The sequence below is a fragment of the Triplophysa dalaica genome, chromosome 20, assembly GCF_015846415.1.
Source record: "Triplophysa dalaica isolate WHDGS20190420 chromosome 20, ASM1584641v1, whole genome shotgun sequence".
Lineage (NCBI taxonomy): Eukaryota > Metazoa > Chordata > Actinopteri > Cypriniformes > Nemacheilidae > Triplophysa > Triplophysa dalaica.
In genome coordinates, this window is record NC_079561.1 from 19,544,494 (window position 1) to 19,559,858 (window position 15,365).

The following is a 15,365-nucleotide window of genomic DNA, read 5'->3' on the forward strand; positions in this document are numbered from 1 at the left end:
CATCATGTGAAATAACAGCTCTAAAAAAAACGCAAAAAGAAACTTTCCGGAGACACTATACACAATTCTATTAGCCTAATCTCTACAATATAATAAAGTATACTTCACTTTACTATAGTAAATACTCACAGTAATTTTTTTAGTTTTTGAAGAGTATTCCACATTTATATGAAGAGTTTGGTTCCAATATGATACAACTCCTGTTTTTTAAATTTGTCAAAATTCATGTTTTTTATTGTGCATTCCAATTCATTTCAATCAAACCGCAGTTGGTTTGTTTTGATTTAAGCCGTAATACCTCAAAAAATAACTCAAATGGTGTCCTCACTCCCCTCTTTTAAATCAAAACTGAAAACTAATTTCCATAGTGCAAGTCTATTATGTATTATTCTAATTATTATTATTGTTATTTTTCAGATATCTAATTATTATTTCTTGCTTTCAATTATGTTTTCTTATATATTGTTATAGATTCTGTTTTTTATTTGAGATTTTAAGCACTTGGGTCGTTTTTAAATGTGCTTTATAAATAAATGATTAAATGAAATGACAATTAAACATAATAAAACATGATTTTTGAAAAACAAATACATTTTTGAACCAAACTCTTCATATGGATAAGGAACAAAATAAGAACATGTAGCTAATACGATTTAAATTTTTGACTAAAACTGATGATTTTAAAAACAGCTTAGGGTGGAATGTGATTTAAAATGAGGGTACACAAGCGTGGGACGTGCTGATCTCCGGTGGAGATGAAGTCTTGCCGTGACATGCTGTAATACCGCAGTAAAGATTGTTTTGATGTGTGTTCTACCCTGATGACACTGCTGAACCTGCACACTTTCACTGTGTTCTCAAGCAAAAACAAAACCATGTGACCTTACGCTTATGTAAGATGGATTTCAGCCGTCCGGCTAAGCTCTTAAACGGCTCGCTCCTGCTCGACTGATTCACATCTAAAGACGCAGAGACCTGAAGACTAAGGTGCTGAAAAAACAGGAAGCCCTAAAAATCGGTTCAGACAGAGACCATGAGTTCACATTTGAGATCCACTGGTCTTGAATGAACGAAGAGTAACTGTGTTTAAAGTTCACACTGTTCTACCAACCCATAGAGTTTATAAGAAACACAACTCGAGAGACGCCCATCTTTCACACATAACTCACAAAACAATCTGCTACTCGATCTGAAACATTTTATGACACGACACACAACCACTTCAATATTAAACGGGTTTGAACAGAACTTATTGGATAAAAAAGCTTTCAGATCATTAACATGCTTTCATTTAATAAGAGCAAAACCACAAACTCATTAACACATGACCACCCACAAATCTACAGTATATCAACATCTGTTTTGTGTTTACTAACTTCACACACCCATAAGAAAGAAAATCACACATGAGATCTCTTTAAAGTCCCAGTGAAGTAGAAAATGACAATGCCTATTTTTCATGAAATATTGCAGCGTTTATAGTAAATAGTTTATCAATGTGGGTCATTCTCTTTTTTAAAATCATTTACCCTCATAATTTTCAATTAAAATCTGAAAATGCACTTCCGTACTGACTAACCATCTTAGATGACGTATGTAAGATGGGTTGGGCGGAGCATCCGTTAGCTCCTCCCCTTCAAGAGACAGTCTGCTGCAAGTTCCATTTCAAAATGCAACGGATGCTTTTATACATCCAATCCAATTGCAGAGAAATAAGATAGCCACGCCCACTATTTATTCGAATTCAAAAATAAAAACGATCGAAACTTCCGGTTCACAGGGAATTTAAAGAGTACATAACATGAGATCATGAAAATTACATCTCGTGCAGTGTGTAATATGTTCGTGTTTGAAAGTAACCAGTCTGCCAAGTTGTAAATCGAAGGTGAATGAATAGTAAAATTATTGTCTTGGAAAAAAAGGGAGTCGACTCTGAATCCCGCAAACGAGTCGTCCATAGTCCTATTCGCCACCCACCGTGGATGTACATCACTACATATAGTCCCCGCCTATGTTTTGCTAGGACTGCCCGCAAACACTAAACACTAAACACTGTAGCTCATGAGCCTCATTAGCGGTACACAAATCACAGCAGACTAGACCATCTGACCAATGACATCAGACTTGGCAGCAGAAAGGAGGGGATTAGACAGATGAATCGTGGAACAAATCATTTGAGATTCAGTCAAGAAGTAATGTAAGAATAACTCAATAAAATTTTATGTACATGTGCATTGTTCCAAAGCAGTTTAACAGGAGAAAAACATAGAATACGTAAAAAAACACAGCACAGTGCATGGTGTTTATAGAACAAGCAAGATCATTATAATAATAATATCTAATAATATGTAATATCAGCAGTCTCCCGGTGGACGGGCCCTGTGGCAAGGAACACAAACTCCATTGATAAATTAACGCAAACAAAAATCTTTGGGAGAAACCAGACTCAGCCGGGAGGCCCAGATCTCCTCTGACATGTCATAGCTGCACTCTTTAGTAAATGTTTCTGAAGAAAAGAGAGAGTTTATCAGTTGTGATTTAGGATGATTCACTTGTTGAAACTGTTTGGGTCTAATTTGTCTTCTTTTATATAACAACAGTAAACAAAGTAGGACCTTAAAAATCCCTGGTCATGTACTCTTTAAAACCTCACTTATTTATCCTAGACATTAATGAGATTAAATTAAAAGAGCAAATTAAAACATTTGCCTACGTCTTTGCTGCCTCTCAGACATTTCTCTTGAGAAAAAGAGTCCCGTCATTAGAGTTTCAGTGGAGATGTCAACAATAATGTGTCAAACTGAGCTCAGATTTGAGATCAACAAGCTATGAAAGAGCAAGCGGGGTGAGATTTAGATTTTTAATGCAAGAAAATAAATTACAATTAGCCGCTGTAAAGATAATAGACACATATTTACTTCTGTAGTCATGTAAAGGCTAAAATACACTACAAGACATTTGCTCAGATTTCAGTCTGGACTTGTTGCAGAAAGTCTGTGCCAGTCTGCAGATTTGATCAGTGAGTGTGTTTCAATCTGAAACTTTCAAAAAGTGCAAGTGTGTGCTGTCTAGTTAAAAACAATCTGTTCAGATTTAAAAAGTCTTGTTGTGTATTCCAGCCAGAAGTGAAATAAGCGCTAAATTTCACTGAAGATTGCGCAGAAAAACTGTTCAGATCTCAGCTGAAACACGTGTGTGAGGTTGTGCCGGTAGTTGTGTTTGTGTGTTTCTCCGGCACTGAGATGTTATTTGTGGTCTGGAGGAGTTTGGGTTGTGCTGTGCTCCGAGGTTATCGAGTTAAAAGCTCACCGGTGACTGCCGGGACTGTTAAAGGGTCTTTCATAAGGACCAACATGTTCTCACACGCTGAGAATTCCAGCACACAGACACACACTCGCTTCGTTCTTCCTCTGAATATTTACCCCCCATACACACACACGCGCGCGCGCGCAAACAAGTGTGAACTTTAGACACTTCTAAATATGGAGCAATGTATTTGGTTTCAAAAGCCGTCGCTTGAGGGAGTCGTAAGTTCTACCGAAACAATTACACACTTTCACGAGCGCTGTCTACGAGCGTAAAAACTCTTAGTGGGTCATGAGGAAACTGGACTTCATCCAAAGAAATAAATCAATTATACTGTAAAGTAAAAACACAGTAAGAGCCTGACAGAGGATTACAATGCTTTGAATAAATACACTACAAACAAACTATCACGCAGGACTTGTTCTTTGTAACTCTGTAGGCGTGAAAACTGAAACCTGAAAACGATTCCGTCCCTTAGGTCACATTTTAAACAACCCCAGTGTCATTGAATTACAAAACAAAGTGGAATTTACTCTTCAAACATATGAGTGCATACAGTCCCAGACGAGAATGTTTTTGCTCATATGTCTCTCAGTTGTGTATCAAAGATGTTTCTCGTAAAACTTTAAATTGAGAGCGTTATTGTTGATACACATGAAGAGTCTGGAGGTGTAAAATCATCTGGATTTGAGTAAATGTGATGAGAAATGTTTGAGCTGATATTGAGATATTAACTTTTACATTTAGTCATTTAGCAGACGCTTTTATCTAAAGCGACTCACAGGTGGGGTGGGCAACGGAAGCAATTGGGACAACATAAGCATAAGTGCAACCAAAAAAGAAGACTGGTCTCATATAACCAACGCAGAGTTTTTTTTTTTTTTTTTGAGTAGATAAGAAATTGAAGACAAAACTTTTGATGCAGACGAGACAAATCTGAGCTCAGTTTGACAAATCTCTTATCAAACTCTAATGAATCATTTCCGACTCTTCTTCTCAAGATTAAATATTTGAGACACACAGGAGACTTTCCATTCAATTTCCATTAATCTCATTGATTGAGAAATACTGTAATTGAGACATTACAGAAATCTAATGTATTAATATGTGGGATTGTGTTTTGGGCCCCTGAGGGATGTTCTCGTAACACCGGTCTCTGTCTCTTTCTCTCTCTCTCTTGTTTCTGTGCAGTCATTACTACACAGACACCTGAACACTCTTTATTAGCAGATTGCACACATTCCAAGAGCCACATTCTATCTCATCATGATGTCATCAACTCCAGTGACCAATCAGCTCATTCTTGTAAAACAACACCGGGTACACAAAGTTACTGTTTATAAAACGTTCAGTTCTGGTGCTTGATTCTGATTGGTTGAGCCGAGTTCTAAACCGTTATAAAATACCCCCATTTACAACTGCTGACCGAATGCGCATTACATAGCCTAAATATCACTGTATTTACTTTATTTTATGAAACCTTGCTACATATATGGAATAACCGTTTTATAGACGCAATAAGCCGGCTTTGTGCCACAACAGCCTGAGCTGTTATAAAATGCACTGTAACACACTGCTTATTGCTTTAATATATATATATGAGAGAATATCATAAAGAAATATCCAGGTCAGATTTTACCCCATAAGTGAAATAACAAACAATTATGCTTTACATAAAGACAATTTACAATATTTTTATATATAAAAAATATATTGAAAAAAATCATGCTCAGACATTTATATATTTTAAATCCGCATAGTTTTAAATTAAAATGTATAAACTTATATATATATATATATATATATATATATATATATATATGCTAACAAACAAAAAACAAATAGAAGTTGTATTTTGGAATCAAGAATATATATATATTGTCACAATAAAGTAATGTGCATTTAAGGAAAATAAATGCTTTCAACAGGGAATAAAAAAAAAACTTGATTACAAATATAACTTCTGTTTTGTTTGTTTGTTATTTTAAAATTTTACTTAACATATGACCCAGAAAGGTTTTTGTGACATTCACATATATATTCCTAAAAAGACACAACAAGACAAATAGTTTAGATCTCAATGTCCATTTTCGAGACACCTTAAATTAAAATAACCCGGGGATAACAGGACAGACTAATCCCACTTTAACGAATGTGTAATGTCTCTTTTCTAATCCCTGTCTGTGCTCGAGCTCTCAGGAACACTGAGCAAACAAGTGCAGCGACGACCTCGGCATTCCAAATATTCCCTCCTCGGGGCTCCGCGTCTCCATGGGACGGGAATTCACTCGAGTATATTTCACCACAGGCGGAACAAACATCACCGTCTCGCCAGCGGACAGCTTTATTCTGCGTAACATTAACATTAATGCTGTCAAGGACCACAAACACACACATTGGGTTTTATGGTGGAAATTAACATGTGTGCAAGTAGATTAACCAAAGAAAAACTAACGAATGTCCTCGCCACGCTCCAAACACAATGAAATGTGACAGTCACAATACACACACACACACACACACACTGATATAAAGAACACAGCTATTGATAAAGACTTTTAAAGATACAGCCAAATGAATGTAAATGTATTTGCAACAGTCCAGATAAAGTCTGAAAAAGAGTCAAGATGATAATAAAAAGAATATAAAAAATACTGCCACAATAATGTTCAATCACGAATGTAAAATAACACTTTTCAGATAACAGATTGTAACATCTGAAGTGGCAAAATTTATGAATAGATAAGTGATGAACCCATTTTGATCTCAAATGTGTGATGGTTTAATGATATAATACGACTCAACCACACAGACCACAGAGACCCCGAGCACATCACCATCACCATGACAACAAACATGAGCTGAACGAGTGAGCTGTGAGTGTGTTAGTGTGTGAAGTCCACCGGTACACGCTTCTACCAAACATGTTACGTGAAATGACATTAGTGATGAGAAGAAAAACCCTCCACCGATCAAAAGACACCCAGACAGAGCTCAGCGTGGCGTCTGAATTTTGATGCGAGATGAATGAGAGGATTTTGAGGCCCGTCCTCCACCCGTCGGCGTCCATACCTGACTGCTGCTGCGCTCCGGCCGGTGCGTTTCTGCTCACGCTGACACGAGCGCTGGCTTTAAGTCTCATCTGACCGCTGCTGGCTCTCAGCGAGGAACCACCAATCCTCTCCTTCATCTCAGACGACAGCATGCGACCTTTCAGCATCCACTCCTGCATCTTGTTGACCGTGACGCCCGGATGTTTAGCCACAACGGCAGCATCGCCCGACTGATGGGTGCCCGGCTCCGGGAGGATTTCCGACAGCACCACAGAGCCGCTGACCGACTCTTTACTCACATTATAAACGCGACCCTCACAGCAATGTAGCGGGTCGTCTCCTGCAGCCGGGCGGCTTTGGCCGTTTGAGGGCCACTCGGAAGAGTACTTCACCCCGCTGTCACTCAGAGACCTCTGGAGAGTCTGTTCCACCCTCACTGTGGAAATATTCGGCAGGCTGCCCTTAAATACCATCCGGCAGCATCCAGAGCCGGTAAAGAGAGCCGAATCTGACCCAAAACCGTGCGCACCGCCGCGTTCATCGGACAGACACGCTTCGCTCCCCGTGTGTTTGGCCGTGGAGCGTGAACTAACACTTTCGTGGGACTCGCTAGAACTACTGACCTGATCCACAAAGCCGTTATCTTCAACCTGACCATCAAACGGGATGTCGTGCATGGTGTTTATTAATAAATAATAAGCTTCTTTCAGCTGCGTCTTCAGCCGGTCAGTTTCATTGGCTCCTAACTCTAAAGCTTGGACAGGTGATGGTTCCGCTACAGAGATTCGGTTAATCGTCTCCTGGTTTTGCGTGTAAAAAGGCAGAATTTGGTTATCATAATAATCGTCGTCCTCGCTGTGGACAGAGTGGTGTCGGGGCGCACCGGGGGTCACATTTATCTTCAGCTCTGTGGGGAAAAAAGTGGGACTTTGTAACGCGGGCATCCTGAAATCTCCGTGATACTGCAGTGAACTTTCTAGGACCTGAATTAAATCGTGGTTTTCGTCTATGTAATCAAACACATGAGGGATTCTGTTGGGCTGCTGCCTCGCGACTACAGCCTGTCGCTCGCGCGACGCAACATTTGTTGCTTTACTCTTTAGATCCGGAACATCTCTTACTTTTAAAGCGTCTCTTTTGGCGTTTACAGGGACGCGTTCGCAGCTCCCGAACCCGATCGAGTCTCCTCGAACGCGCTGCGTGTGCACGCGCTTCATCTCCGTCACTTGGCTTTGATCCGAGACCCCCGCGGGACCCCTCGGCGCCGTGCGCCCGCTCGCGCGCACGTCCGCCGCAGCGCGACCGAGCGCAGCCACCGGATCCGCTGTCCGAGTCCCTTTAACACCTCTCTCTTTACCTCTCATAAACTCTCTACCTGCGTGCTTTAGAGAAACTTTTTCTTTACCTTCTCTCGGTCGGTGGTGCGCGCTGCTCGAGTCTTTCCCTTTGGCTTTCTTGCCCCTTAGTTTGGCTAGTATTGTCCTCCGCAGAGGATCCGCCATCGGTACCAATCCTCCAGCTTTAGTACTGTCCAGCTGCGCTCCGGAGACGAATAAACCGGGTGCGAGGCGTCCGACGCACGCGATCAGACCGCAGGCTCCATGATCCACTAAGATCCACTTAAACGCTCTCTCTCGCGCTCTCTCTCTCTCTCTCTCTCTCTCTCTCTCTCCGCACCTCCTCCTCTGTTGAAATAGTTTAGATAGTTTCTGGTGGGGGTTAAAGGTTTAGAGGCGGAGCTCAAACTCCACACGCGCTTCCGTTTAACACAACATATTACATTTGTTAAATAATAAAAACTTAATTTGATCGGACTTTAACTACACAAAGCATTATTAAAACCATCATTTAAAGTGATTTCCCCACACACACAAAATACTGTCATACAATTTAGTATTTACTACTGCAATTACTACAACACTTAATATCTCAATATTCCGTATATTACATTTGAAAGTAAAAGTAAACATTCATATTTACTATAGTATAGTTAAAAACTATAGTATCTAGAAATTTTACCTCAGTTCACTATAGTAGATACTGAAGTATACACTACGTATCCTTTTTTTATGTGGGTATATTAAATATGAGAGAATGGACAAGCAGCCGGTTGTTATCACAGAAATAAGCCCTGACAGTGTGACATATGTCAGTGTGTCTTGTATCACACTGAAGGGGCTTATTTCTCCGATAACAACCGGCTGCTTGTATATTATCCTGCTTATTACACGGCAACTTGCCACATGAGAAAATACTGGACATGAAATATGAATTTAAAATATTTTATTGAATCATTTTTACCGAATTCATTCTAACGTGTCGTGTAATAATCCCAGATAACAACCGCTCAAAACGAATATCTCACGGTAACCCGGAGGCTACAAATCATTTAGACAGATACAGTTTATTACACAAAAAATAAATATAAATATGTATTTTAATAACATATATGACATTATATTTACAAATGATTAAACCAAATTGCCTGTTCATGACATTTAAACGTCGTTTCTGACCCTAAAACCGAAAGTTCGGTAAAAATAATAATAAAATAGCTTATAAAATATTCTAAAATCCCATTTCATCTGCAGTTTTCTTCTCATGTGGGAAGTAGCCGTGTATTTAATGGGATAATGTACAAGCAGCCGGCTGTTATCGCAAAATAATCACACTGTCAGGGCTTATTTTTGTGATAACAACCGGCTGCCTGTATCCCTTTACATAACGAACCTGGAAATGTCGGGACTGGCTAATCAGAATCAAGTATTCCAACGAGGCATGTAATAAATTAAAATATACTATGTTATGAATATAAATGTGCCTCTCTGTCGCCCTCTTTGTGTAAACTATAAAATTGAAGGATATTTTACGGTTATTGAAACGATTCACACTAGTAAGCTTATTAAAACGATTTACAACTGGACCTGTCAGGGAAGAATCTTGTGTTAGATGTCAGTTTGACGTTATCACACTTCAAAATAAGAAAAGCAGGCCTACGTAAAGGAGACTTTGTTACCTTCGTGTTTTTTTAAGAATCTTACTTCTCATTTTATTTACCAAATTTTTATTTTGCATCTGTACTCTTTCTTGAGATAAACTAACCTGCAGTTTTATGTTTCAAACAGAGATGGCGCTAGAGAGGCAAAGATAGCAATAACATAATAAATGTATGATGTATTGAATTGAAAGCTGTTGATGGGTTTATATCACATGTGATGTTCAGACCTGCTTCTAAACATCAGATTACAACTCAACACTCATCCTGACTAATAGGCTGATTACGTTTCAACAATGCTGTAATTATTACCGCGGAGAACATTTATTGAAATTATAACCCATCCGCTCTCCAAGGGAAAGTGTATTCAGCTCAGCCTCATTCATATTCTGTCCATCTTGTTTACAAACTTGTCAGCGCACGTCTGACGGCAGAAGGCCCGCAGAGATCCCATCAACACGCCTGCAAGTCCCGGCAGCCTCTGACTTCTGGGAATAACTGGGAATTTGTGCCCGAAATAAAGCAAATCTCTTCATCTCTGCTCACAAAGATCTTCTGATTATAACACTGACTCGTGTTTCTCTTTCAGATGGGACAAATCTGCTCACCAAAGAGCACCAGAGGACTCTGTGAATTTATTTAAGATCAACAGCACACCACAATTTTCAAATCTTGAAATCAGACAGTCGTAAATAAACATGAACTGCATCACTTCTTTAGCTACGTTCTGCTATTTAAACATCAAATACATCGTACAATATGTGTATCTTCTGTCCTGATATATCCCATCAGGCACCAGGGCCACTTCCTAAAAAGAACACTGATGGCGGCGCATGCCTGTACACAGGTCACAGCCTGCACTGGAGACTCAGGGGGCGAAAACACGAAGCAGGAGAAAGCGCTAAGTGTTTGTGTGTTTTTGACCTCACGTCCTCATTTCTTGATCATTATGAATGTGTTTTGATCAGACCTGCCAAATTTAATCAATGTAACAGCAATGGGGGTCATGTGAAATCTACATTATTAATATTATTAATATTTCTATCATTTGGTCAAGCAGTTGTGTTTGTTTAGAATAATAAAAAATAGTCTAGCCCTGTGGAAAAAAACAGCATAGGTATGTTTTGATGCTTGATGCTTGTTTGACCAGCTGAAACCAGCACATGACCATCTTAAACCATCATAAGATGTAAAACATACCAAAGCATATGTCGTTTTTTAAACAGGGAGGAGGAGCAAACTAGATAAGCCAGAAAGGTTCAAGTTTTGGGGAAACTTACGAGATATATTTCTTCAAATGCACAGGTCTGTGCGTCTCTCTGTCTATCCCACAATGCATCTTTCCTTCTTATTCTCTCTCTCTGTTTTGTGTAGGAACATCTGTTTTGCTGGCCTGTATTCAGCGGGTGTGTGTGTGTGTTGTTGTTGTACAGCTGTCTGCGGTCAGTGTGACACCCTCCTCATTGTTCCACTGAATCTCTCTTATGGCTTTGGGTCTCTCGCACCCCAGCAACACAATTTATGGGGGCGACGGCAACTCTGTTCTCAGGACGTAAATTCTCAGGGACCCCCTCTGCTGTCTGGTGCTGGGGGATGAAACGCTCCAGACGCCAGAGAGGGAAAGAACCCCCCCACCAATGTTGTTACTCTAAAAAGTTATTAATTACTGGTTACAAATTACAAATTCAGAGTACATATGACTCTCTCCAAAAGTATAAGACTTATTACTATATCCTACAATACATCAACCTTAGACATGAAAAAGCTTTTTAATTCATTCAAATAAATAGTATAAAACTACATAAAGTATTATGATTATTGATGTCAAATGCACTATTGCACACACATATATTACACAAAGTATTTAGTTAAATTACATAAGAATTAACTGTAATTAAATTACAGAAAAAATAAGAATAATCCTTTACTTTACTATTACAGTCACCCAACACTGCCCCCCACACACAATATCATCTGTTATGTAACATTAAGTAACATTGAGAAAACATTTTAGCAAATTAATAGCAGAGTGTTAAATATTTACTTTGATCACCGACACCCCGGACTTGAGGCTATTGAGGCTTAAAGTCTTCAAGATGTAATATTTCACGAGGTAACAAAAACAAATGCATTTAAACGTTTTTTTAAACCAAGCGAGTTGAGTTTAGAATTGGCCTACATGTACACACAGGGGTCTGTTTGATGGTTTTGTGGTTTGTTGTCGTCTCGACCCGCTGTGGTTGATTAAATCTGTCTATCTCTCCCCCGCCGTCTGTCTGCTACTGTGAGTTTACCCCCTCCACAGGTTAAGTGCCCCCAGGGGTCAGACTATCTGCCTCCTGCCCCTGTATGTCATCCCCACAGTGTCTAAGATTAAGATTAGAGCATCACAAAACACTACCTGACAAATTTTTGAAACAGTGAAGTCATCAAGATATGAATTATAAAGTATGAGAGCAGTGCTTTAACCTAAAACATCTTATTTAAAATCTTTGGAACACAACTGTGTGATTCCCTCAAGACTTAACAAGAAACCTCTGAGAAGATGTAGCAGTATAGAAGAAGAAATTCAAGTTGTTTATTTGTTTACGAACACAATTCAATCCTTTACGCACTAAAATTGAAATCAAAATAATTGAAGGATGAATATCAAAGGTTTAACATGCACCTCAACTCAATTTTTCATGTATGTAGTGCTTTTAATCACTTACTTTGCTTAACAAAAAATACTTTATAAGCAAGACAAAAAAATCCAAAAAATAAAAGTTTGGAATTAAATTTGATGACAATCTCTTTTTGGTGAGTGTATGTACCAGTTATAAAAAATAGGCATAAAGGTTAAAACTTTGATTTTAGAAAACTGACAATGAATGTATATAGCAAAAACAGAATAGATATCTCCTTACTCAAAATGTTGGGGGTATTTAGCACGTGGTTGGCTGAAATATGGACATTTTCTAAATTAATTGGATTTTTTTCTCTGAATTTTAAGGGTGTAAAGTCAGCAAGATGTTAAAAGACACATCTCAGTGTGCAGCAGATGTAAACAGATGGAGACACAGGTCACAATTTCCTGTTTCTCCTCACTATGGCGACAGGGACAGTGATGACACTTGCATGTCCATTGCCATGGCAACAACTCTTGTCTCTCTAATGAATACTCACTGCCAGAAGAACCATTTTTGGTTCCACAAAAAAACATTTAGTCAAAGATTCTATAACAGACCGTCTCTTTCCCAATTTTTTTTAACCTGAAGAACCTTTTTTCAACACAAAGAAACGTTTGTGAGACAGGATGTAAAAGTTTCTTTATGGAAGTGTTCAGACAAAAAAGTTTCTTCTATGGGATCGCTTTTGAAGCACTTATATTTTTAAGAGTGTCTGATTCAGAAAAGTTCCTCTACAAGTTGCCGTGAAGTCGTGTATTTTTCTCTTCAGTTTAGTGAAACTCACAGTGCACACATTGAATGTAGGTCACTCTCGATGGAAACTCTTAATAGATGCATGTTTGTGGTCTACAGGAGACCTGAGCGTTCGCTTCATACACTGTGAATCACATTTACATGGTCGATCATTAACCCAACCACTCAAATATCACTCTGCATTTTCAACACAGCCGAGGAAACGGATTCAACCAGCCGTAATGTTGTTTACTGAGTATTCAAAGAGCATCTGGACTCACATTAATGAATAACTCACTGCCATCATCATGTGTCATCATCAACATCTTACAAATTAAAAAATGATTTTACGAACTGAAGCTTTTAAAGACCCGTGACTCTTTTTCTTTAGGAGACCATTAATGTTTCTTTATTCTCAATGAGATTAAAACTGAAGTTTGTTAGCTATACATGAATCAGTGCACTTTATAACATTGATACAATTCACATTGACAGGATATGAGCACTCAAAATGTTCAGTCTCTCACTTCTTCGGATCAATGATTTTTACGACATCGTTCTGCTCCAACTTCCTGTTTCAGTGGAAATGACATCAGTGCGTGAAATGAAGCTGAACAGTTCAAGACAAGTCGGTGCATTCAAGTGTATGCATCTAGTGGTGAGGTTGTGACTTGCATCAACGGTTCACTCCACCCCTCCCAGTGGAAGCCTTATGATGGCAAAAAGAAGACAAGATTTTTCAGAATGAGTTGGGCCGAGTACCAACACAACCTTGTAGCCAATCAGCAGTAAGGTGCACAGGACGGACATTAGCCGAGCCGAGCCGAGCGCTGTCAAAAGCAAAAGATGGGTGATGGGGTGTGTTTGTTTTGGTGATTTGAACATCAACAACAGCTATGAGAAATCGGACAACCTGACTTTAACTGACCAAAGTATACAAATGTGAGAAGGATACATGAAAGCATACATTTTAAAGTTAGACTCGTCATTTTGATGTCGTTTCCACTATTGAATATATTACACAGTATTTTGTTTAATTACATCAGAAGTAACTAATTCAATTACAGAAAATAAGAGTAATCCCTTACTTTACTATTTCAAGTGAAAAGTAATTAAATTACAGTGACGAATCACTTAGTAACTACTCACACCCAACACAAAAATGTAGATAGAAATAGTTTATTCTAAAATAATAAAAAAATAACACAACATAGCTGTGTATATTATATTGCATTTCTGTAAAGAGATCCTCCAAAATATATGACACAGAGGACCTTTAAAGAGCTCTAAAACCAACACAAGAAAAACTCCACTCCCAAGCACAGCTTCAGAGGGTTCTGGATATCAAAGTTCTTTGTTCGACCTGAAACACTGAGGAAAAAATCCTACTCTATGAAAAATTATACAGATCATGTACTGGAATGTGCTGATGTTCATTCAGACGTGACAGTAATGTAAAAACACACACACAGATCAGATCGGTGTGTTGAGGACTGGCTCGCTGGAATTTTATCATGCGCTTATTTACCTGTTTCATGTCTACAGGAGATGACAGAACGCTCTGGAATTCCTCTGATGGTTTCATGCTCCAGGGAGAAAAAATACAAACACCTTTTTCATCCTCCAACCTGCAGGAAAATCTCTGGCTCCATTAGCTGTATGAAATTATTCTAATGACAGCTGGACATATTTCACAAGCATCACAGACGGACGGATAGAGAGGGAGAGAGAGAGAGAGAGAGGTGGATATATTTACATCAAACATTCACATTTCACAGACGCTTTTATCAAAAGCAACTTACAATAGCGAGGAAAACAATTAAGTGCTTAAAGAAAAACAGACAGACACAGTGCTTCACAATGATACAGAACCTTTGACATCCATAGAACATCTGTTTCACAATAGGTTCTTTAGACTAAAGTAAAAAACAAATGGTTCTTCTAATAATTAACTTTGACTAAATGGTTCTTTGGGGAACAAAAATGGTTCTTCTATGGCATCACGGTAAAGAACCTATTATAGAACCTTTTTAGAGAGAGAAGAGGCTGATAGAGAGACACATGAATTGTGACACAGACAGGCTGATAGAGAGACAGACACAGAGACAGGTGGATAGAAAGAGAGACAGACAGAACGAGAAAGAAAGAGAGAGACCTTCACAACACTGGACACGTTGATTTACCAGTCATTTTAACCCCTGAATATGTATTTTATAAAACAGTTTTCACTGAAAGAGCAGTTTCTGGTAAATTAAATATTTAAGAAAAGATGAAATCTGTTGAATGATCAGCAATTACAAAGATTTAAAAAATATGTTATAGATAAAGTTCCACCTACAGTCCGTTCAGACTACTGGAAAAATTATATTTATTTCAACCAACAAACAGTTGATGAAATTCTCGTTCACTGACGCCACCTAGTGTCAGTACAGCACCGGTACAAAACAACCGTGTTGTATGAGCACCATCCTTTGTCGTAAGAGATCATTCCTTGCAGTACATTTTGTATGATCTAACCCCACCCATACCCCTTAAAACTTATCCTCAAACAAAGGTATTTAAAGTAAAACATGAACTAAATCTTTTGAAAAAGAACAGAGGAACAAAGAC

The 15,365-nt window shown here is 38.6% G+C and overlaps 1 protein-coding gene across 5 annotated transcripts in view; it reads right to left on the bottom strand.

The window, feature by feature from the left end:
• Positions 1-8,008, bottom strand: part of syde2 (synapse defective 1, Rho GTPase, homolog 2 (C. elegans)) — a 40,650-nt gene extending 32,642 nt beyond the window's left edge. For 3 of the 5 annotated variants that reach the window (XR_008904791.1, XM_056732336.1, XM_056732335.1), the window contains exon 1: positions 6,379-8,008. Coding sequence is in view for 4 of the 5 variants with exons in the window: in XM_056732336.1 (XP_056588314.1) it covers positions 6,379-7,861 (1,483 nt within the window). In the remaining variant the exon portion in view is untranslated. The remainder of the gene's footprint in view (positions 1-6,378) is intronic. The other 2 variants (XM_056732337.1, XM_056732338.1) reach the window with 2 other exon arrangements.
• Between the last annotated feature and the right edge of the window lie 7,357 nt (positions 8,009-15,365).